Source organism: Medicago sativa, chromosome 1 (assembly GCF_051527215.1).
Source record: "Medicago sativa cultivar Bolivia chromosome 1, Bolivia_mono, whole genome shotgun sequence".
NCBI lineage: Eukaryota > Viridiplantae > Streptophyta > Magnoliopsida > Fabales > Fabaceae > Medicago > Medicago sativa.
This window is the reverse complement of record NC_140749.1, coordinates 31,593,799-31,618,209: the sequence shown is the minus strand read 5'-3', so window position 1 is coordinate 31,618,209 and position 24,411 is coordinate 31,593,799. Positions and strand designations below refer to the sequence as shown.

Below are 24,411 nucleotides of genomic sequence, written 5' to 3'. Positions count from 1 at the left end.
GAATCCTTAATCTATTCCATAAGAGAGTATATTTTTTTATGGAGAATGCTAAATAATATCTTCAAGACATTGGTTAAGCAACTAAACTAGTAACTTTTTTTTATAAAAAGTGGTGTAGTTGTTACTTAATCAAAAGTCAAAACTTATATTTTCAAAACAAATTTTCTATTTATAGTATCCTTAACCATTGCCCTAAAGGCACCAGTTTGCAAGACCCATTTTTTATAACTGTAATGCTAAAAAAGAAAAATTAATTGACAATTAAGACACACTTAAATTTTTAATAGTGGAGTATTAAATACATATAAGGAAATTAAAATCCTTTTCAGCTCCCACCATACCGTTTCGTTTGACGTCACAAAACAAATTAATCTCATCTTCTTCTATTTTGCATTGCACAAAATAAAATATAAATCCCTTCACTTTTGAGAAGTCCATGGTTACAAACAGTGACATGATTAGTAACACTAACTATATTTCTGATGACATTTCCTTCTCTATTCTTTCCAAATTACCCCTCAAATCTCTCAAAAGATTTACGTGTGCTTGTAAACCATGGTCTCTTTTATTTCAAAACCCTTATTTCATGCAAATGTTCCGCACCAATTTCATATCTATGCATCGGTCATTATACAATGACACATATCTCTTCATTAATATAAAGGAGATATTGCCGCATCCACGAGAAGGTTCTGATTTGTATTTGCTCTCTGGCGACAAATTTGAGAATAGGGTCTATTTGAAATGGCCAGTTTCATTTCAACAGGATGAGATTTATACTGATATGTTGGATTCTGGTATTAACGACGTTCTTTGTTTCTCTGATCTTAACCATCGATTTGTTGCATTATGGAATCCAGCTACTAAGGAATTGGAAACTATATATTCCGCCTAGCCCAGCTGAGTTTTTACCTTTTTATACTGTTTGTTTTCATCTTCATGGATATGGTTATGACCATTGTTATCAAAAACCCGACTTAAGTCTCAAAATCCTGGTTTTTGCGACTTTGCGTAGCTTCGACGACTCAAATCCATAGCAAAGTCCCAAAAACAGGCAAAATCCTATCAAAATCGCACAAAATCACACAAAATCGTGAAATCCATTCAAAATCACAGGATTTTGATGGATTTTAAAGGATTTTGTTCATTTTTTTGATAAGGGTCAATTTTTGACCTGGTTCGTAAATTGACCCGATTTGAATCCATGACTCGTTCTATAAATACCCGAAAGGCCAAAAATTTTCATTCCTTCACTTCTCCCACATTTATGTATATGTATTTTGTGGACTTTGAACTTTAGACATTTATGACCATATGCAATTTATAATATATATTTAACATTATTTTTGTTTTGGTAGAATCCTCAATTTTGATTGCGATTTTACGAGTCCCGACTTTGCTATCCTACATCGATTCTACAAAAGTCCTTGAGTAAAATCCTTCGATTTTGATTGCGATTTTACGAGTCCCGATTTTGCTACTCCCTTTCGACTTGAAGTAAAGTCCCGATTTTGATAACCTTGAGTTATGACCCTTTTAATGACGACCATAAGATCATTCGTCAGGTTAAAGTTAGTAAATATAAACCTGATGACAACTTTGATTGGACTTATCTCCCAACAACACCACGCCCATTTTGGGGGATTTATAGTGTAAGAAATAACTCTTGGAAGAGACTTAATTTGAATATGCCTATAAGTATAGGTCGTAAGGTGTACTTGAATGGATTGTGTCATTGGTGGGCAAGTTCAATTATAGCTGATGCATACATGGTTTCTTTTGACTTGAGAAATGAGAACTTCTTTACTACACATTTACCCTTGGATATGCAAGATAGCTATCATGATGAGTGGGTACTAAGGAGAGAAGGTGACAATGATGATAAGTGGAAGCATAGATACTTTGACTTGGTGGTGTTAAATGGGTTCGTTGCTATGATCTCAAAGCATGTAAAGACGACTTCTTTTCACATCTATGTTTTGGGTGAACTTGGTGTTAGCGAATCATGGACTAAACTCTTCATTGTTGGACCCTTGCCTAACGTGGAGCGTCCTGTTGGAGCAGGAAAAAAAGGTGATATATTCTTTATAAAAAATGACGATGGAATAGCTTGTTTTGATTTACATACCCAAACAATTGAAGATATGGGTGTTAAAGGGGAGTCTTTTTGTTGTCACTTTGCAATTTATAAGAAAAACCTTCTTTCGTTTCGCCGATTTAGGAATTAGGTCTTTTTGTATCCCAAGTTTATAGCTTTCACCCAAGAGCTTTATGAGTATTGTTGTTGTTAGGATTTAAGATTTCATTACCAAGTTGATTACTCTGAAGCCATTATGACCCTTGCTATTTTCCAATAATATATTTAAAATCAAGTGTACGAGAAAGAAACATTTGTGATATGAACCTTTCTTTACCATTATTATTTCCTATTGCATATTCTTTTGATTCCAACCCTTCTATTGTTTTTTGCCTTTATTGTTTTCTCTTTCCATTTTATTAACATGACCTTCTCAGGCTAAAACAATGAAACATCAGTCTATATAACAATTTCATCACTTTAACACCATTCCCTTTGATTCATTGCTTACTATTGGTCTACATGGTTATAATATTGATCCCTCATTTATCTATTATATGGGTCATTTGTGAAGGAACTTTTAGTTTAGCATAGTTTGAGCTTCATGCTTAACAGTCAAGAAATAACCTTAATATCCCCAAACTTCTTCACAACAAACTAGAAATAAACTCCTTAAACAAGTAACCAACAGTATGCAGATAATTCATTTCCTTAATTTTCAGATAGTTTGGTTCAGTTCAACGATTAACACAGTTTGGTTCAGTTCAACAGTTAACACCCACAGTTTGGTTAGGTTCGTCATGCATAGTAGTTTGGTTTGGTTCGAAAATATCACAACCTAGTCAACCAACTAAAAAACAATTCGGTTCAGTTAAAAATATATTATTAATTTCAGCTCTGTTCAGTTAATTGTGCAGGAATTGACACAAATTATGAAACAAAAGATGGACTATAAAATTGATATAACTAAAGTTGAACTATGTACGCGTCAAAATCCCCAGCGTCACACCCTGCTAGCCAAGTATTACACGAATACTGCAACCAACCAATAATGGTAATCATCCTCTGACCGTGTGCTCCTGCACTATCACTTAATGTATTAAGCATCACTGTAGGAGTTGTTTGTTGAAACAAATGATATTGACTCAGTCCACTATGGAATGTATCTGGGATGAGAACACTAGAGAGAACTAGTGAAGAAGCGTTGATAAGATGCTTTCTAGTTAAGATCCCTTAGTGGATAAAACCGTTTCCAGAAGTGTTAATTTATTTTAATAGTCTGCAACTATTACAAAATTGAGAATCGTTACCAAAATGGTAAGAGACGATAATTAAGGCTCGAACACATAAAGTATTAGAGAGCTAGCTACTCTCAAAAGGAACGGTTAAAGTATATCGTGCACGTACTGATAAAGAATTAGTAAATCCTTTCACGAAAGGAATTACTAGAAAGAAAGTCCAAAACACATCCAATAGGATGAGACTAATGCTCAAAGGTCACAAATGATGGTAACCCGACCTACATGACTGGAGATCCCAAGAAATAGGTTCAATGGGTAATAACAAGTCATGAGTGATAGAACATGTTATGAGAAATTTAAGAAAGCATGAATCCTGCAGCGACAGAAGGATGAGATAATAGAAACTCTTAATGAGATCTATACTCTATGTTGAGTGGAGTACATAGCTACAGGAGTACTCTTGATAGACTCACCTATACGAATGTGGAACGCAGGCCGGTTTCTATGGAATTTGGGGCAAAATACCTAGAGCGTTCGTTAACCGGGATAGACGTGCATGACCATAAACGCACGGGCTTTTAGAATACACCTTATGAAAAGGTTTGTGTGCGGGTTCTATGTCTGAGATAGAGTTCAATGCTGTAAGCAACTCTTGTAAATCGGAATATTAACCGCTATGCAAAGGTTCAAGTTGTAGGCAACACCTTTGTTTATTAGCAACCTTATAGAAACGTTTTGACGTTATTATTGAAACCATTTTTTAAATTCAAGTGGGGGATTGTTGGAACATTGGTGTGAAGTTGGAAAGAAATTGGAAGGTTGGAAGATTAAACACTAAGTAATTAAACTTTGATCTAGTGTTGTGTGAATTAAAAAAAATAGAATGTACACTACAAGAAAACTGTGTTTTAGCGTCGGCCAAAAACCCACGCAAAAAGGGTTAAAACGGACGCAAGTAGAGATTTAGAGTCGGATTAGCGTCGGTGTCGGGGAAATGCTAAAAAAGTCGAAGCTACTGGGTAGCCTCGGAGTTATGGCATCCGAGGCTAATATAGAGTCGGACACTCCGAGATAAATTCGAACTCTATTCTCATCCGACGCTAAAATATGCCATGAATATAAAGTCAACTAAATCAATTAGAGTCGGACATACCGACGCTAAGGTCAACTAAACGAAAGTCAACAATTTTATTTAGAGTCGGATTGACCGATTCTATAGTCAATTTGTGTTTAGTCAACAAATACTTTTGAGTCGGTGCAACCGACGCTAAAATAAATATGAAAAGAAAATATAGAGAAAGTAGGCGTGTCAGGCACTAAAATGTACATTTTTTATTGCTCCTAGTCCTGCACCTAACATCCTTTTTTGTATCGAATACTAAAAAATCAGAATAACACATCAAATTAACCACAAAATCATAGGGCATTAACGTAACAAACAAGTTCAAAATACATCGTTTCAATTACAAATTAGTCTAAAACTACAAAATAACAAAGTTACGAGTACGAGATCATGCCCCAAAAAGTCGTAATATATTAGCATAGATATGTTCAGAGTAACAAAGTCATTTGAATACCAAAAATTAGTTTGAAACTACATAACAAGAATGTAATGACCACATGATTGTCTTCCAAATCATCATCATAATGTGCATGTGAAGGAGGATGGGAGGCACTACATCATCAGACAGCACTACATCATCAGACAGGTGAACAATGCTCCATAGCTGAAAGATATGAAACAAAAAGATCAGTTATGTTTTGGTGAATGAATATTAGCAAGGCATGAGATTAGGCTCCAATATTACATGGGCCCCTAGCATTAATTAGTCAGAGTTTTAGCCATTATCCAACCAAACACTATATTATGGATCACCAAGCCCCAAACACAAAAGAATGTACAAAATTTAAAAAGAATAATAAATAAATTCTTATAAGAATTGAGATAAGGGTAAATAACATGTCAAATTCTCATAAGGAAGTGGCCTTTTTAGATATATAATGAATTCATAAAACATGCCCAATTCAAATAGTTTTTCTTTCTAACAATCACCTCCATTATTCATTATCAAGTGAAATATCTTAAACATAATCACTAAGGTTGAAAGGATAATCAAACACTAAGTTTTGAAGATCATTGTACATAAGGCATCCAAGTAGGAATTGATAAGGAAACACAAGTAAAACTAATGAGGCGGTACCTGTGATTTATGTAGTTTAAGAAGCATTTTATTAAGCTCATCAACACACCTACATAGGAAGTGATAAAACAATGGAAAGTTCTGACACAATTAAATTGAAGTCAAACAATTTAATGATGAAAAATCATATCGATGTAGAATAGTCAATTGATATTGATGGTAATTCAAACTGATTACAAATTTTAGCATTATAAAGTTAAAGATACTGGCAGCATACCTGGATATCTTTCACATGGATACCTCTTTGCAAAAAATCCATTTCCCAGCGCCTCTATACAGTAGTGTGACCACACAACCAACGCATGGAAAAAGAATTACGTAGGAGTTATCGAATTCGACTTCTTGAATGAGTTATTGGGCCTGAAATTTAATTGCATCCAATTATCAAAAACTGTTGAAGCTTCAATTACAACACAATTACAACCAATGGAAAGCACTCAAATTTGGAGATAAACCAGTATCAAGACAAATAAGATTAGAGAGAAAAATTCTAGTCACTTTTGTGTGCTAGAAAATATCAATCATTTTAAGAACCGTATGTGACATATTAGATACAGATACCATAGGCTTATTGCTGCTATTCATATGATGTAATTAAAGATCCTTGGTATGATTAAGAATGGAAAAAACAATTTTATTTGGGACACTTGTATGAGTTGTCTGACATGCACGTTGTACTAGTGTCATACAAGTGTTGAACAATGACACACGTCGGACACCACGTCACTCCTAGTCCTAGAGGTGTCCATGCTTAATAGCTAGAGAGAATTAAAGCTATAAGTATAAAGTTAAAGAGAGACTACAACTATTACTAGGATATTCAGACCCCACTAGTTTGGTCTATGACACTCCAAAAATATAAAACTAAAAACTAAAAACAAAGGCACAAGAAGTGATACAAGATAGTTACACTAAAGACAAATAACCAATTCTTGTGTGCCCCCTGTACAAAGAAATATTTAAATTATGTTTCAGTACATCATTTCTTTGCACAATAATATGCTTATTCTAGTTAGCATACAATTTCAGGCAACTTTAAGATACCAAGTCAAAGAGAACAAAATGAAAGGCTAACAAATCAGCCTGAAAGCCTATATACCTGAAACAAACAGAACAATATTGTTCATGAGTCTCGTGTACAGCTTGCGGCTTTTTCCGACATCAGTTTCAGGAATGCATAAATGAGGGTGCTGAGTAGCGGCAGTTACAATTCGGAGGAATAGATCGTCGAGATTACCTAACAACAGACTGATTGAAATAGGAGCCTCTACTCCCATGTCTCGACTAACCTGCAATAAGCATTGGCACGTCAGAAGCATTAAGGCAGCTGCTTGAAAATTCTAAGCATCACGCACATATGTAATGGTTATATATGCTAACAAAGACAACAGAAAACAATGTTTTTCACAATATTTTTCCCAGAAATCTGTTAAAACACTCAGCTATGCCGAACATCAGGCTGTACAATATCTACTATCTAGATTCTAGTGCAATGGCTATAGGAAAGGAGCGAAAAACCCAACTCCACAATCTCTAATATTTTCCATTCAAAGATGATTAAATAAAAGACCAGTAAAAGGTAAATATGTGCAAGAAAATGACAAGAGTCTAACACATCACTATATGTGTGTGTGTGTGTGTGTGTGTGTGTGTGTGTGAAACAATGACAATTAAACTGGCTTTCAATCTACTTAATCAAATTTCAATTTGAAGATCGAATTAAAGCATACATATGTATGCAGACTACTATATGCTAAATGTTGGTATTTATAAAGTTTGGATGATATCATAATAACAAGACGTATCATTCACCACATTAAATAGATATTTATTTAACCATCCTACAATTATCTATGGCAATATGCATGCCCAATTATGAATATTAATAAGTTAATGAAAATTACCCTAGTAGATTATTGTGCAGTCATTGTAAATGAAACCTGGTCATCTTTAGCAGCAACTATAAGGCAAGGCACCTCAAAGCCAGAATATTCTCCATGACCAGCAATTTCTACGAGAAGTTTAAATGATACCCTCCATGACGAGTCATCAGACCTACAATGAATATTAAGATGGATGATACATGTTCTCTTGAAGAAAATATTTTGTTTTATATCTCATTTTGGGTCGTTTGGGGAACATAAAACCATTTCTAACACAACAAATATACAACCCAAGTATTTTTATTCAAAAAAAAAATATATACAACCCAAGTATTTAACAAAATCCCTATGTAACAAAGGTAGTTCATAATTTCTATGGTATATAGGCATAATGAATACTTAAATATCATCATTCACCTGTCATGAACAATAATTGCACTATCACAAGAGGCCAAAGACTCCTTATTCGCCAGCTGCTCTTTAACTCCATTTTAAGGAATCTTTCTCAGCAAAAGATATTTCCTCTTTCCCTGCAAACAAAATGATAAAAAATAAATATGAAGAAAGAAATGCAAGATATTAAAAAATGAATATATCAAATGAAGACACGGGTCATTATGTCAATCATGTATCATTTACCATAGAATCATCAACTACATTCACAACATAACGATCCTCCTTGGTTGGATTGTAAAGTTCAGAATGACCTGCAATATGAATTCAACAACGCTAAGATATCATCCTTAATAATTGAAGTTATAGTGCCGCTGTACCAGAAAGCTTAGAGGTAACCTATAATGAAAATATCATCGAATACTGCCATGTTTGGAGTACCCATGCTTCAGAGCTTAGGGCGCTAAGATATCATCCTTAATAATTGAAGCTTATAGTGCCGGTACTGGTACTTCTCCATGTTTGGAGTACCCATGCTTCAGAGGTGTTGAAGTCAGATACTGCCGGAGACCGATGTGAGACCCTTAGAACACTGAACATGATACAGACACGGACACATTAACACCGCTAACAATTTTAAAAATTGACAAAATTCAAAGTAATCACATGTGTCGGTGTCGAAGTCGGATACTGTCGGAGACTGGACACATCATCAACCAAAAGTGTGAGTGAGTCTAACACACTAAAAAAAGAACTATAAAAAATAAACCAAAACAAAACAAAACCAGAAAAGCTTGATCTCTTATTATGTATTCTGATGGGGAATTATATCAGTGTAGACCATATTACTATCTAATATTTGGCTCTATCAAATTTCAATGCAGAATTGCATATTGGGAAGATAAAAAAGACTAATAAATTTACGACAATAGAAGATGTACGTGAATGTGATTGTGAATGCAGCTAACACAGTTAAAATAATATTGTAAGGCAATGGAAGTGGAGAAGATGATTGAACTGATGTAATGTTCAAATTGTGAGGCAATGCAGTTTCTCAAACGAACAAAAAAAACTCCCAACAACAACAGCAACACACATACACATGTTAGCAAATAATTTCTCAACTACAATCACAAACAGCTACAAAAAAATAATAATTTAAGTTGCTCAGTTAGGCTCCTTTCTTTTGAAACAACATATATATATATATATATATATATATATATATATATATATATATATATATTACCACCAGATCAAATGAACAAAGAACAAAAGCTGCAAGAGTAAGATGATATTTTTAAATAACCATAATAGTTTAACCCCTCACAAAAGATGCAAATTTGGATTTGACAATGAGAAAAAAAATTGGGGTTTCAATTAAAATTTGGGGTTTATGATTTCTTACTCAAAATCAAGACAAGGGTCAAATTAAATAGTCTCGCTAACAAAAAAAAAACATAAAAATGGCTAAAATCAGATTTGAAAGAAAGAAACAATCAGGGTTTCAATAGAAATTTGGGGATTTTAAAACTTTGAAGCATAAGTGAGCAATTAAAGGAAAACGAGACTTACCCTTGAAGCTGAGAAGATGAACACGGCGGATTTATGGTCTCCAACACGGTCGATCTGTTCCCAACAATGCCTGTTCGAACAAAAAGCTTCAAAGGATGAAAGAAATCAGTATAGAGAGTGAGAAACGCATAAGAGGAAGATGAAAAATGAAGTATAGAGGTCGATCTGTTCCGAACAATCTTCTCTGTTAGGTTTTCGCGGTGAGGTAGATACACAGAAGAGAGTAAAACGCGTAACAAAGAATGAACAAAAGAAAATGACTTGTGGTTGTGGGTTTTTGTCTCAATAAAATATAATATAATAATTAAAATAATATTACAATTAGAAAATTTGGATAAAATTAGACGTAATAATAGTTTTATAAAATAAAAAACCTTTAAAAAGAATTTATAAAATAAACTTTTATCATCAAAAGTGATAGAGTCGGATAGGCCGGCTCTAAATCTATTCTAAAAAGTCATATGTGGGTCAACATAAGTGTAGCCTCGGCTAGGCCGACTCTACAATTTTAAAAAAATAAAGAAAAATTATAAATAGATGTAGAGTGTGCTTAGCCGACTCTAAGCGCACTCTATTAGCGTCGGTGTCGGTGGCCGACGCTAATTTTCAACTCTAAAACTCAGTTTTCTTGTAGTGGTAGGGGTCCCACATAAAATAGAACACACACATTAGTAGTGTTGCGGTATTTAATTTTAAATACTCGATAATGATGAAAATAATAGTAATTATTATTTTTAATTCATGGATATCACTCCCCATAATTTTAGTTTATGTTGGTTGTGATAAAATTGAGTATCCAACTAAATTTCCCATCTTTCCTTCGTTAGTGGATTTGTTTCTTTTTGAACTTATCCGATTAGTTTGTTACTTGAGCTGATCTGTGAGTTGCTTAATTTTTAAGTTTACTTAATTCTTAAGTTTCTCCAAATTAGTTACAAACTCTCTCTATAAAAGGAGAGCTCACCTAGTTCAAAAATCACACCAAAGAGTTTCATTGAGTTCTCGGGAACTCTTTCTCTCTTCTCCCTTTCTTGACTTGTGTTGACGAGTCTTTCTTCTCTTCATCTCCTTTTTCTGTCCCTTCAGAATTAAGAGTGTTCTTAAGACCATAGTCCCTTTTCGGTTTAATGTCCCTTCGTAATTAAGAATGGTCTTAAAAACATAGTCCCTTCGATATAAGTCCCTTCGAAATAAAAGATTACTATTAAGATCATAGTCCCTTTTTGGAATAATAATGTCCCGTCGGAATTAAGAATGAATGATCTTAACGGTATATAAAATATTTCAATATTTTTCTATTTGAGGAGAAATGGTAGTATCACCATATTTGAGTGGTCGTAGAGCCATATTGATGTTTTGGAGAAATTAAGGTTAGAATGGTGGTAACACCATATTTGATGGTCTCAGCACCATAACAGAGTGGTAACAATACCATATTAAAGTGGTTTCAGTATTGAAGAGTGTTCTTTGTACCATATTTGAGGGTGTAATTCTCGAACGGTTTTCTACAGTACAGTAGGTAACCGCACAGTTGTAGCTGGACTTGTTTTATCCTGGAGGCGGCGTGGTTGATAGTCTGCCTTGCACAATTTTGGGCAGTGCCACGAAACGTCTTAAAGAGAGCGACCTGGTCGTGACTCAACCTGGTAACAACTTCGGTAGATATTCATTTTAGAATTTGGAAATCCAAATACAACGGTTTGGAAATCCAAAAACAGTTCATTCTGATTGATAACAAGGTGTGCTATAATTTGAATATTGGCATTTTCAGATATCCAAATTGTAACTAAGATGGCCAAGGATTACCCAGACTTCTTCAAAGTTTTTTCCTCAGAGAAGCACGCTGAAAGAATGGTACGTACTTGTTTATTCTTAACCATTCTTCCTCCAATTATTTTTTTTTTCTATTTTTTTGATAAAAAAACCAGTTTGGTATGCAAAGATATATCAAATCCCAAGTAATGTTATCTCCTCAGAGTCTAAGAAGTGTATTGAAAATAACTTGTGATGTAGTAGCTACTTACTACTAATTAATCTTCATCATTTTCTTTAATCTATTGCAGTGTATCCCAAATGCTTTTATGAACTTGATGCGTTCAAAAAGGAAGGTAATAAAGGATTTTATCCTAAGAGATCGCAGGGGAAGATATTGGCATGTCAAAGCTCATCGTATTGGCGATGAGCTTTATTTTGATGATGGTTGGAAGCAATTTAGAGAAGAAAATTCTTTAGAGGAGGATGATTTCCTTGTTTTTACACATATTGAAAACAACAAATTCAGGTTCAAAATTCTTGAACTATCATCAATGTGTGAAAAGAAGAAGGTAAGTGACGTGGAGGAAAATAATAATATGATGGAGGATGAGGAAGAGGACGATGATGGTGATGATGATGATGATTATGATTATGATGATGCTGCTGCTGCTGATGATGATATTATGGCAGAGGAAGAACATCATGATACCAATGGTGATGGTGATGACGGCGACGAGAATGAAAGAATGTATAAGGAAATTAGTAGAAGTTAACATCAACATTGTAGAACCTGCAAGTGCAATGCTGGTAAGTTTTGACATCATTCTGAAACTACTATTTTGTATTTTCATTTTATATTTGTGCATGCATTAGTCAGAATTTACCTGATGATTTATTTTGGTTTAGCGGACATTGGGAGCAGCTCTGCACGTTCAAAACTTGAAGATGACGAAATTGATGCTGAAATGTATATTCAACCGGGAAATCCACACTTTATTGCAAAATATATCCATTCCCGACCTAATGAATTGGTACAATTCTTTATGTCCCATACTAAAATGTTGATTTAGTGATTCTCTATTTTATGACTCTAAACAAGCCAAGTGGTTGCAATTTCAGTTTTCATAATTTACAATCATTTCATGTTATCAAGGAATGTTATCACTCTTCACATTTGAAGTTTTGACAATCATTTCAGTTTTGAAATCACTCTTCACATTTGAAGTTTATTCCAAAGAATGTTATCAAGGATTTCTGCCTCTGCTTTACAAAACATGTCACCCTTGTGTGTTGCCACTGTAAGGCATAATTCTAATCATTACCTTTCATTTTTCACAATTATCAACTGATGTCACATTTGTTACATTCATCCTTTTTTGGTTATGACAGGAGATTCAGAGAAATGACTTAGCACCCTATCATCACATCTTGCCACAAATAAGCACAACACATATCGAAAAGAGAGGCCATGTACGTACGTGGAGAGACGGTCGAGTACGGTGTGCTAGGGTGGGAAGATTTTTGTGGAAAGAGCAAGATCACAGAAAATGATAGTTGCTTATGCGAGATTGTGCTGCGTGAAGATGAAACAATCGAAATCTTAAGGGTGCATGTTGTTAGGAAGGAATGAACCAAAGTGCAATACAACAGTACTGATGTTAACTCTAAACTTCTAAGATGGAACTTGTTTATTTATAAAACATTTTTATCAAGTGTGCTTTTATAACTTCTAAAATTGTGTTTGTAATGACTATGATGACCATTTTTATGCCTTAATGTATAATTATTTAGCTTGCACTAACTATTACACAATCATTTGTGTGGTTTTACATTGGAAGACAACAATGCACAATGGTTGAAATATTATTATTGCTACATTCCCTTTGAGTCATTGCTTACTATTGCTCTACATGATCATTATATTGATCCCTCAATTGGAAAGGAAGAAACTTTTAGTTTACCATAGTTTGAGCTGCAAGATTAACAGTCAAGAATTAGCCTTAAAATCCCCGAACTTGTTTACAACAAACTTGGAGCAAACTCCCGAAAAGAAACATCCGACAGTTTGTAGATAGTTTGGTACGGTAAAATGGCTGACACACAGTTTGGTTCAGTTCATCATGCATAAGTAGTTTCATTCTGTAACTATAAAAACAATTGGTTCAGTCTGGTACAAAAGAACTGTTTTTCCAGTTCAGTACGATTTTCTTACCGAACCAAACCACGAACAGTCCTAAAAGTGATAATTAACACAATCTTGAATTTTTAAAAACGATAAACAAATGAGAACTAAAGAAATTCTTCTAAATTTGGGAGAACAAGACTTCTCCATATTTTACTATGCATCATGTTCAGCCAGAAGAAACAAACTAATTTAAATTCTTCCAGCATTTAATACTTGTTACTACTTGCAAAGCAGTTTTATATGTATGGCTACAAAATGAGCTGAACTGTGTATCCATTGATATAGTGGCATTTTCTCTTGCTAGAAACAAAGTTACAAGTTCATGACATTCACAGAAAACATCTTTTGAATATGACAATTTTGGTTGTCCAGATGCATAATTTTCTCAGCATATGTTTCAACAGTATAAACAAATAACACTTTTGCATCAAATATTCAGTCTTAACCGAAACAAATCGAGAAAAGATACTCAAGGTAACATGGTAACTTCACATTAAAGGGAAAATATCAAAAACATGTGGACATGAGGTAACAACATGGCATAGAGAATCATGCTAACAAATCCTCAGCACAAAATCTAATGGGAAAGAATATTCACAGAAGGTGCTGCAGTAAGTCTCTTTCACATCCCAACATAGTTAGATACGTAGAAGATCAAATAGATATCTGAGCAGTAATAATAAGCATAAGACTAGTGTTTTGATCATTTAGACCATGTTCCTTAGCTTCCATGGTTTAGACCATCTTAAATATTACTAAAGCAAAAAACAAACATGAGCATACATAGATATCATGAGCAGAATGTATTAAAATTTCCTGAAATATCTGGTACACGGAAGAGCTCGTCCATAAAAGGAGAACTAAATATCAATCCAACATGTCATAGAAAGAAAATAAGCATTAAAATAAAACCAGGGAAACCAAACAAGTACTACACTTCCTATTGTTTAATAAAACGTTATGCTTTGACTACAAAACCAATTAATTGTCTATTTCTCCAATTGTACCAAAGTTTTTCTTGTAAGGTACGACTAGACAATTCTTACTTTCTCCTTTAAAATCAATCTCTTCAATCACTTCAGTAGTTAAATCAAAACAAGCTATTTTACCATTTTTTTGACTTAAGAATATTTTACCCTTCATCGAAACATCAAGAGACTGCTCAATACAAGGCATAGGACCAAATTCGAAGAGTTTAGTCCATGATTCCTTGACACCGATTTCACCCAAAATTGATATGCTGAAAGACATGGTAGCATAACAATCTGTTATTAGTGCAATGTACCCATTTAACACCGTTAAACTAGGAAAAGATCTACCATTCCAATCTACGGGTGTAGTGAAAAACACCTCATTGCTCAAGTTGAATGACACAACAGAAAATGTTTCACCTTCTGAATCCCCATACCAATGACACATCCCATTGAAGTACACATTAGTGATATTAGAGTCAGGAACCGGCATATCAACAACGGGTCTTCTCCAAGAGTTAGTTCTTAGGCTATATATCTCCCAGAACGGGTCAGGTGTCATTGGCAAATCTTCTTTCCGAATACGACCATCTAATATAGGACGAAAACTTACATGTTGAATAACCTTGTAGTCATTTGTAGCATGGTCATAACCAAATGCACGAAGATGAAAGTCATCGACAAAATTAGGCAGACACTCGGAAAGCCTTGGAGGAATGACCTTATTTTCTCCAGTAGCAGGGTTCCAAAGTGCTACTTTGCTACGATCCAAAAGGTCATATAAACAAATAATGCCATTGATAGATGAACCTAAAACAAGATTAAAAGCATCATCAAATTGAGGCGGCAGATCCAATTTGACCTCGTTCTCAAACTTCTCACCCGAAATCGAATAAAACAAACTTGGATGCACAGCCCAGATGAAGAGGAAAGACATATCATCATCATCATCATCATCATCATCATACGGTGAATGAGATTTGGTAACAAGATTGTTGCGGAAGTTTTGAATGAAATTAGGGTTTTGAAATAAAAGAGACCATGATTTACGAACACAAGTAAATCGCTTGAGAGACTTAATAGGGAGTTTAGAGAGAATACCGAATGCAAGATCGTCATGTATATAGCTGCTACTGCAACTAAACTTCTTCTGATTTGGAACCAAAGCCATAGATTGATTGAAAGAGTTGTGGAACACTTGAACGAATGAAATGGAAGCGGCAAAGCAAATCGAACGTGCTTACGACACATGTGGGATGGTAATTATTATTATACCCCCTTCTTTCATTTCTTTGTAAGAAAATGAATATTAATTTACAATACAATATTAATATTTTTAATATTCAATAAGCCTCCTCAAAAATAAATAACTAAGCATCTCATATTTTAAATCCATTTCGTATATTGTAAGAAAATCAAATATTATTTTACATCAAACTTTTTTTTTTATATCCTATATGTTATTCTTTGGTGTTTTTTACAAAAATAAACGATATTCATTCATTCAAATCGATAGAGTACATCGATACGATATAAATTCAAAGTCATTAAAAACAAAAAGGATAAACTTGTAAACAAACTCACATCATCTATGTTAATAGCATAAAATAGCAGAGTATATATGCCTACAAATATGATTAAATTAAAGTTTCTGGAATATTCATGTCTCTGGATCTACAATGTTAACGACACCAAAATCATTGATTGGATCTGCACATGCTCAAAGCTAATTTCTCAACCTGAATCAAATAAACAACGCACTAAGACGGAAACAAAACCACACTGCACAATGACGAGAAATCAAAATAAACAAAGTCGTGCAAAGACGACGAAAGAAAACTAAAAATACGTGGATATCACTTATTTAACTATAGCTTAAGGAAAAACAATTTGAATGAGTGACTCTTGATCAAAATTGACCTTAAATTACCCTTCTTCAGAAGATAAAAAGAAGAAAAATTGTGACGACTAGATTTCAAGATATTCTTTGATTCTTGTGTGTATTTTTGAAAATATGTAAAAATTGTAAAAGATAACAAAAAATTTCTTTGTAAGAAAATCAATATTAACTTGCTGTACAATATATATTATTTCATTTAAATATTCAATAAGCATTTCATATTTTAAATCCATTCCAGAAATCGTAAGAAAATCAATCATTTTTTTACATCAAACTTTCTTTATATCCAATATGATATATATTCTTTGGTTTTTGTGTGTATTTTTGAAATATATATATAAATTGTATAAGATAACAAAAATGAGAGAGAAATAAGAGTAATGATATATAAACACACCTCTAATTCTCATATATTTATCCGACACATCAGTTTCTCTTTATCACTTTATTCTTATCACATGACTAACATTATTATATCTAATACATCATTGTTTCTATTTCTTTCTATCTCATCACTTTATTCTTGTCACATGACTAACATTATTATATCTAATACATCATTGTTTCTATTTCTTTCTATCTCAAGGTGTCAAATTGAGTTTTTAGTGTCTATAAAATATTTTCCAATAAACAATATGGTGTCACATACTTGTAATGTCACAAGGTGTATAGTCTAAAGGCAGAGTACATGAAATGGGAAGCAGAGAAGGTTTTAGTTCAATAATATTGAAAGATATATCATTTTAGAATGGACAAAGTCATTAAATATTGCTTTATTCATTTTTTGAACTAATTTTAGATTGTCGCAACTAGATTTTTTTTGTATTTACAAGACAATTTGGGGAATCATGACATGAATTTTTTTAAGTTCTTTTAGAACGAATCAAGAGTTATCTTTTTTAAACGATAATATGACTTGTGACAATCTGTTTTTTTTTTTTGAAACAGCAAAATATTATTAGCTAAGTTAGCACAAGAAGCGCGAACCCGCATAGGAGGAAAAAGAGTACAAAGAGAGGGCCTTATAACAAACACCACTCTCCCAAATAACACTCGATAAAAAAAACCATAAAAACAAGCATCCTAAAAACAAGGAGCGACCCAACAATACAAACAAACACCTAAAAACATAGAGCAGGCACCACAAAACAAACATCCCAGCACAACTGCAGACTCGCACCGCAAAGACAGGCAGCCAATCATGCTGCTGCTAGCAGAAAAAACCTGCAGACAGACCCCACACAGTCTCTGCACACCAGCAAAAAACCTTCCAAGCAGCGAGGGAAAACCACAAGCAACAGCCCTATACACACACCAACTGCTCTCTAGCCCGACACCATCAAACAACCACCAAAATGGATCATCCACGCAAGCAAAACCGAGGGTTCCAACACCATTCGTAGAACAAGCAAACCTCAATTTTCAATCTAGACAAAGCCCATTGCCAAGACAATACTTTAAGTTGATCCACCAACTCCGCCACCTCCACCGACTTATCATTAAAAATCCTATCATTCCTTTCCAAACACCCCAAACCACCGCATGCCAAATCAACCATGCCGCACGTCTAAGTTTCCTCAAACCCACTCCTCTAGTCCAACAAAGAGCATGAATGAATAAATTGGGGGGTGTAATGAGACTAAAATCCAACCACCTCATTACCTCCTTCCAAACTTTAGAGACCCAATCACAATGAAGAAAGAGATGAGTTACCGATTCCTCGCCACCCCCACAAAACCACACCTTTTAGATTCCTCCACCCCCAAAAGGCTTCTCTTATCAAGATTGATTTTTGTCGGAATCCTATCAAGCAACATCGTCCACGAGAAGGCCAACACCTTTCCCGGAGCTTTAGACCTCCAAATCGCCCGGAAAATCACCTTTTCCACCTCGTTTAAGGGAACCTCAACGTTAAAATGATCAAGAAGCAAAGTGTAGCATGACTTAACGGAGAAACCACCCTCTATATCCGGTTTCCAAACCCACGAGTCCGCTCTATCCCCCAAAACCTTCCCCTCCAACCGAGCCAAGAGGTCCACAACAAGCTCCTTCTCCCACTCAAACAACTCCCTTCGCCAAACGAACCTCCACCCCCCTCCACCATAGAGCACAAATTCCCCACCAACTCTTCTTGGTCAAGCGTTAAGGAAAAAATACAAGGAAAAACCTCCATCAAAGTCACACTTGTCACCCATGTATCCTTCCAAAAGAACGTGTTCATACCATCACCCACTTTCCTCTCCAACTCCCTATAAATCCACCGGACATCCCCCATCCCCTCTAACCCCATGACATCTTTCCACCAACGTGAAGAGTGAGACCCCCACACCTCGCCATCCCTTCTACTTCTATAACCAACCGAAGGCCCATATAAATCTTCAAGGACATCCTTCCACAAAGCCGAATCATCTTCAATGATGCGCCACCACCATTTAGCTAAAAGGTTAACATTTACCAACTTAATATCTCTCATCCCTAGCCCACCTTTACTTCTTGGTTGACAAACCTTCCTCCACTTAACCCAAGCAATCTTCTTAAGCCCCCCAACACCTCCACAAAGGAACCTTCTTTGGATGCCTTCCACCTATTTAATAACCTTCATCGGCATCTTTAAGAAAGAAAGATAGAAAATAGGTATAGAATTAATCACCTAATTTAAGAGGACAATGCGACCCCCTAAACTAATATACCTATTTCCCCAAGAGCTTAATTTAGCACTAATCCGCTCCAAAATCGGTTCCCACGTTGACAACTTCTTCGGATTTGCACCAACCGGAAGCCCCGAATACATAAAAGGAACCACACCTACCCTACAATTAAGAAACGTTGACGCCATCTCCAAAAAATCCGCCGATACATTCACGCCCATGAGACAACTTTTATGGAAATTAACTTTTAGCCCCGAAACCATCTCAAACCCCCCTCAACAACGCCCTTAGCGTCCAAAGGTTCTCAATATAAGCTTCACCAATGCACAAGGTATCATCCGCATATTGAAGGTGGGAGATAACCTTACCTCGACTCTTAACTTCAAACCCCTTAAAAAGATTTTGATTGACCGCATTCTCCATGAGACCACTAAAACCTTCCGCCACCAATAAGAAAAGGAAGGGGGCTAACGGGTCTCCTTGCTTGAGACCCCTCTTGATATTGATTTCTTCGGTAGGACTCCCATTCACAAGGATATACATACTACCCCCAAAGACACACGCCTTCATCCAAGCGATCCACTTCCGCACAAAGCTAACCCTCCTAAGCATATACTCCAAAAAAACTCCAATGCACCGAATCATAGGCTTTCTCAAAGTCCACCTTTAGAATAAGGCACTCTCGGTTCTGTAACCTCGCAACCTCAACCACCTCATTAACAATCATGACCCCATCCACCAATTACCTACCATTTAAGAATGCTGATTGAGCTTTGAAAATCACCAAATTCATCACTTTAGAAAGCCTACCGGCCAACACCTTAGCAAGAATCTTATACAAACAACCCAACAACGAAATAGGTCTAAATTCCTTAAGAGAAGAAGGACTTTTCAGCTTTGGAATGAGCGTGACAAAATAAGATAAAAGACACCTTAGGAGCTCTTCGTTACCATGGAATTGGTCAAAGAATATCCTAACCTCATTTTTCATAAGATACCAAAATTCTTTAAAGAAAGCAAAATTAAAACCATCTGGACCGGGACACTTATCCCCATCACTTTCCTTAACAACCAACTCAATCTCCTCCATAGAGAATGGGGACACAAGAAAGGCATTGTCGACTTCGGATATCGAGGCAAAATTAACCCCATCCAACTTCGGTCTTTCCCACACTGAACAAGCCACATGACTCTTAAAATAATCCACCACCACTTTTCTAATCTCATTCACACCAAACACCCATTCATTATTCACCTTAAGCACCTTAATCCCATTCCTATACATTCTACTCTTCACACAACTATGGAAGTACTTGGAATTAGCATCCCCCTCTTTGAGCCATTTGGACTTAGATCTTTGAATAAGCAAGGTCTCTTTACTTTTCCAAAGCCTCCAAAGTTCCTCAAACTTTTGTTTCCTACCGTCCACCTCTTGATTTGTTAAAAGACCACCATCACATTTTCGGTCAAGCATCTCAATCTCCTCCCTCAACAAAGCTAGGCACATGTCAACATTACCGTATTCGACCCTATTCCATTCTCGAATATCACCCTTAAGCCCTTTCAACTTCCCTTTTAAAACAAACCCCATCCAGCCACTCCTCCCATACTTCCTCCAAGCCTCTTCCACCACACCCTAAAATTTCTGGTTCTCCAACCAATGATTTTTAAAGCGAAAAGGTTTAGGGCCCCAATTGGTAGTATCTCCTTTTAGCACCAACGGACAATGATCGGAAACAACTCTTGGAATGGACCACTAGGAGACATTACCCCAATACTCACCTTATTCCTCGGAAATCAACGCCCTATCAATCCTACTCATCGCAATACCATTAGAATTATACCAAGTAAATTTTCTCCCCACTAAATTCACATCCTCCACTTCCAAAACATTTACCACCTCATTGAAAAGCTCAATTTCTCTCCTATACACCGTGCCCGACATATCAATGGCTCCTTTTCTTTCCTCCTGGTGAAGAACGGAATTAAAGTCACCGATGAAACACCAAGCTCCACCTCCCAAAGAATTCCTAATCAAAATAAGCTTATCCCATAAACGTTGCTTACCCACCAAATCACACTTGGAATACACATTCACCACCAAACATCTTCTTCTCAAGGGACCCCACTCCATACAAACACCAACAAGTCCCTCACACACAAAAGAGAACAAAAAAATTGAGTCAGATTTATGCCAAATAGATAAAATACCTCCACTATTTCCAACCGAAGGGAGAAAAGCCCAAAGAAAGTCATCGTCCCCCCATAATTGACGGCATAAAGACTCCGTAACCGCCTCCTTTTTTGTTTCTTGAATTGCCAAGAAATCCACCCTTTGATCTTTAACCAACTCTCTAATCTTCTTGTGTTTCAACACCCCCCCCCCCCCAATCCTCTAGCATTAAAAGATAACATTATCATCAAAAACCTTCTATCCTCTCCCTTTTTTCTCTATTCTCAACATCCACATCTTCTAAAACAACCAATCTATCCACAACCGCACCATCCGCCATTGTGAAAGTAATACCGGCATCTTTCTCTACCCTCAACAAATGCTCCACATCCGCCTTCTTCCTACGCAAATCGCCCATAAGGTTACTCGGAGTCTCCGGCACCACCGAGCCATCATCTTCGAAAAAAGCTTGAACACCGGAAGTCAAAAATTGTGAACTCCCCACCTCCGGCATCCTTTGAGTAGCTTCCACCCTATCAATAAATTCAGCACCCTTCTCTTTTTTCTAATTACGCTTGCCATCATGCTTGCTCCCATGAGAAGCCATCCCCTTTAAATTCATGCACTTAGCTTTCCCCAAAACAAGAGCTCCCTTCTTTGGTTTTTTAGCTTTAGCATGCCCCATTCTTACTGTTGAAACCTCCTCCTTACCTCCCTCTTCAGAAACTTCTGAATTTCCCACAAATTCAACGTCTGGCCCATTTAAACTAGGCCCAACAGTTCCAATCGGGTCGAAACCCGGAAATTTGTCTTGCGGGTCAGTAGATCCCATACGCGGATCCTGCAAAACCGGGTCCTGGATCAAATTGTCCAGCCTAATATCAATTTCCAAATTCAAATTTCCCACCGTTGACATTCCTACATCTACGGGTCCCACCCCTGCACTTTGATCCTGGTCAACCTCAACCACTACATCCACGTGGCCCACTCTTGTTGGCTGCAAATCCCTATTGTCCTCCAAAAAAATAGCCTGGTACTGAACTCCCAAAAGGCTACACAAGATAGGTAACCTCCTCCCCCATTCAGCTGACGACACGTCACCCTTCTCCGTAGTCTCCCCTGACACCGACAACTCCCCATGCTGAGACCCAACCAATTCCTCTTTTGTCTCCGAGGCTGACCCTTCCACCGAGGTATCGTCGTCGGAAAATGACTCGCCAGTGACTCTTTCCTGCACGAAGCCCATCGCTGCCACCTCCAGCGGTGGACTCACCTCATCTTCCTCCCATAACACCACCTGTTCATCCCCTATACCATCCTCCTCCAAATCCTCCCCTTGTGATGGAAAAGGATCCTCCACCACTCACACATCAAAGAGAGCTCCCATCATTTTCAGCCTCAACTTTTGATTGATAAAAGCAAAATTTTCAGTAGCAATCAGCAGTCTGACCACATCTAACCTCTTCCTCTCAGCTGTGGCCAGATCAAAGTCCGGAAATTCACCTAAGAAATCACTCATCATCTTGAAACATTTCTCCTCCCAAACATGGAGCGGAACACCTCTACACTTAACCCACACCCTTTTCTTTTTAGCCACCATATTTGGAGACCAATGTTTCACCATAACAAAATTAGCATCTCACCACTCTTTCTTCCTCCCTCTAACTGCCTCCAACTCACCTTCCTTACTAGATTCCAACAGCACCAAGTTATCGCCCATATTTGTCACAGAAATCCCCTTGATGCCTTCCATGAACAAGCCTGCCTGGATCAGTTTCGCCTCCCTAGGGTAATGTAAGAACCCCACGTGACACACCTTCAACCTCTCTAGCACGTACCTTCCCTCAACCCCTTTCCTACCGGTGAAGCCAACATCTTCTTAAAGGAAATATCTTTGTCCACCAACTTTGAAGTCACAACCACCTTCGGACCAGCATTTCGAACCTCCGGCACCACCTCCGTGACCCTACCGAACCGAGACAGGTTCATCTTCAGCCTCTGATCACCACACCAAACATCTGTCAACCTTCCTTCAAGAACCACAGGGTCCTTAACTTCTTTGAACTTGACAAAGCCAAACCTTTTCCCCATTTGTTGAGCTTGTTATGGATGAAGACTTCTGTAACGCCCTCCTTTTATTTAATTATTTTTATTAAGTTAGAATCTATTTATGTGATTTATTTATTTATATGAGGTGTTAGTATTTTATTATGTGGCATTATGCTATTATTTATTAGAATATGAGAATTATTAGTGTAAGTAGAATTGGAGGTTAGAATAGAAAGAGGAATAAGTTGTTGGGCCTAAATAGATTGGGAAGAATATTTTAGCATTATAAATAAAGAAACTTAGGTTAGAAAGAGTTTACAAAAAAAATCGCTTTTTGGAGAAAGAGGAGAACTCAGAGAGAGAACCCTAGGAACGAAGAACGCTGCTTTTGATTTCAGAAAAACAATCTAAGGTAAGGGTGAGACTATCTTTCACTAATATTAGGTCTGTGAATCATTAGATTGCATCTAACATGCTTAGGATGAGTTTGTGAGATTATGAGAAATTAGTAGTATAATTGATGTTTTAAGGTGAAAACCTTGATTGATTGTATAGAGTTTTGGTAGTTGCTGTGTGGTTTAGTGTGGTTCTGTGATTTCGTATCATTCCTTTGATCCCAGGTTGCTGCAACTTGAATTAGTTTCGTTTTTGTTCTCGTATCGTGAGTAGTGAGAACGTAGAGCATTAACTATCGAAAGCTATATAAATAATTTAAATAATATAACTTAGCAGAACGTATAGGATCTGGTGTTTTAGGTCTCTTCATGTTCATGACTAAAAGTTATACCCTTGCCATGATTTTTCTCGCTGCTATAGTATCGTAGACACATAGGTAGGTGAACAATTAGGATAATAAGGAAAATAATACTACTATATGGCAATTTTTGAGTAGCTTAATTAACTAGCTCAAACTTCCTATGCTTCTTAATATATTTTTTTTGGAACCAAACTCTTATTATTGTTTCTTTTCATTTTAATTATAGACTATAATCAACATATTGGTTTAATATCATGATTTTTGTACGTGCCTTAATAGTTTTGAGTGGCTCTGATCCTCTCTCGGTTCCACATGTTTGATGAGGAATTAACTCCATGCTAGCCTATAAATAATAAGTTTGGAAAGTTTAATGATGAAGTATAATTGGTGTAATATTGGATGATGTGTGTTAATGAATTATTTAACGATATGTTATATATAGATGTGTTATTTGAATATGTGTGATTTAAAGATGTGTTATTTTAAGATGTGTGCTTTTAAGATGTGATATTTGACATTGTGTAATTGATGAGTTATTTATCGAAGAGTAATTGATGAATTATTTGATTAAGTGTAATTTGTGATTGATTTGATAATGAGAAA

At 36.1% G+C, this 24,411-nt stretch overlaps 1 protein-coding gene, 1 long non-coding RNA gene and 2 pseudogenes across 5 annotated transcripts; 2 read left to right on the top strand and 2 right to left on the bottom strand.

Annotated features, from left to right (window-relative positions):
- Window positions 1–436: 436 nt before the first annotated feature.
- LOC146954306 (putative F-box protein At3g17490) lies at window positions 437–2,269 on the top strand (annotated as a pseudogene).
- Window positions 2,270–4,761: 2,492 nt separating this feature from the next.
- LOC146954305 (uncharacterized) lies at window positions 4,762–10,000 on the bottom strand. 3 transcript variants are annotated; one of them, XR_015012669.1, is made up of 9 exons: window positions 9,371–10,000; window positions 8,195–8,387; window positions 8,042–8,109; window positions 7,820–7,932; window positions 7,424–7,574; window positions 6,619–6,808; window positions 5,737–5,879; window positions 5,520–5,568; window positions 4,762–5,045 (listed from the first exon to the last, which is right to left on the bottom strand). It is a non-coding gene; the product is annotated as an uncharacterized LOC146954305 (long non-coding RNA). The 3 variants fall into 3 exon arrangements; XR_015012675.1 differs by having other exon boundaries at window positions 7,460–7,574; XR_015012674.1 differs by having other exon boundaries at window positions 8,195–8,378.
- Window positions 10,001–11,141: 1,141 nt separating this feature from the next.
- LOC146954304 (B3 domain-containing protein REM20-like) lies at window positions 11,142–12,755 on the top strand (annotated as a pseudogene). The gene is made up of 5 exons (XR_015032301.1): window positions 11,142–11,224; window positions 11,434–11,932; window positions 12,032–12,156; window positions 12,351–12,428; window positions 12,515–12,755. The product of XR_015032301.1 is annotated as a B3 domain-containing protein REM20-like (transcript).
- A 1,423-nt stretch (window positions 12,756–14,178) lies between these two features.
- LOC146954303 (F-box/kelch-repeat protein At3g06240-like) lies at window positions 14,179–15,500 on the bottom strand. The gene has a single exon (XM_085754937.1). It carries the CDS (start codon window positions 15,450–15,452, stop codon window positions 14,292–14,294), a length of 1,161 nt encoding a protein of 386 aa, XP_085611063.1. The 5' UTR covers window positions 15,453–15,500; the 3' UTR covers window positions 14,179–14,291.
- Window positions 15,501–24,411: the final 8,911 nt, after the last annotated feature.

Coding starts and splice junctions, on each gene's coding strand:
- LOC146954303 (XM_085754937.1), bottom strand. CDS start 15,452: ATGGCTTTGGTTCCAAATCAGAAGAAGTTTAGTTGCAGTAGCAGCTAT.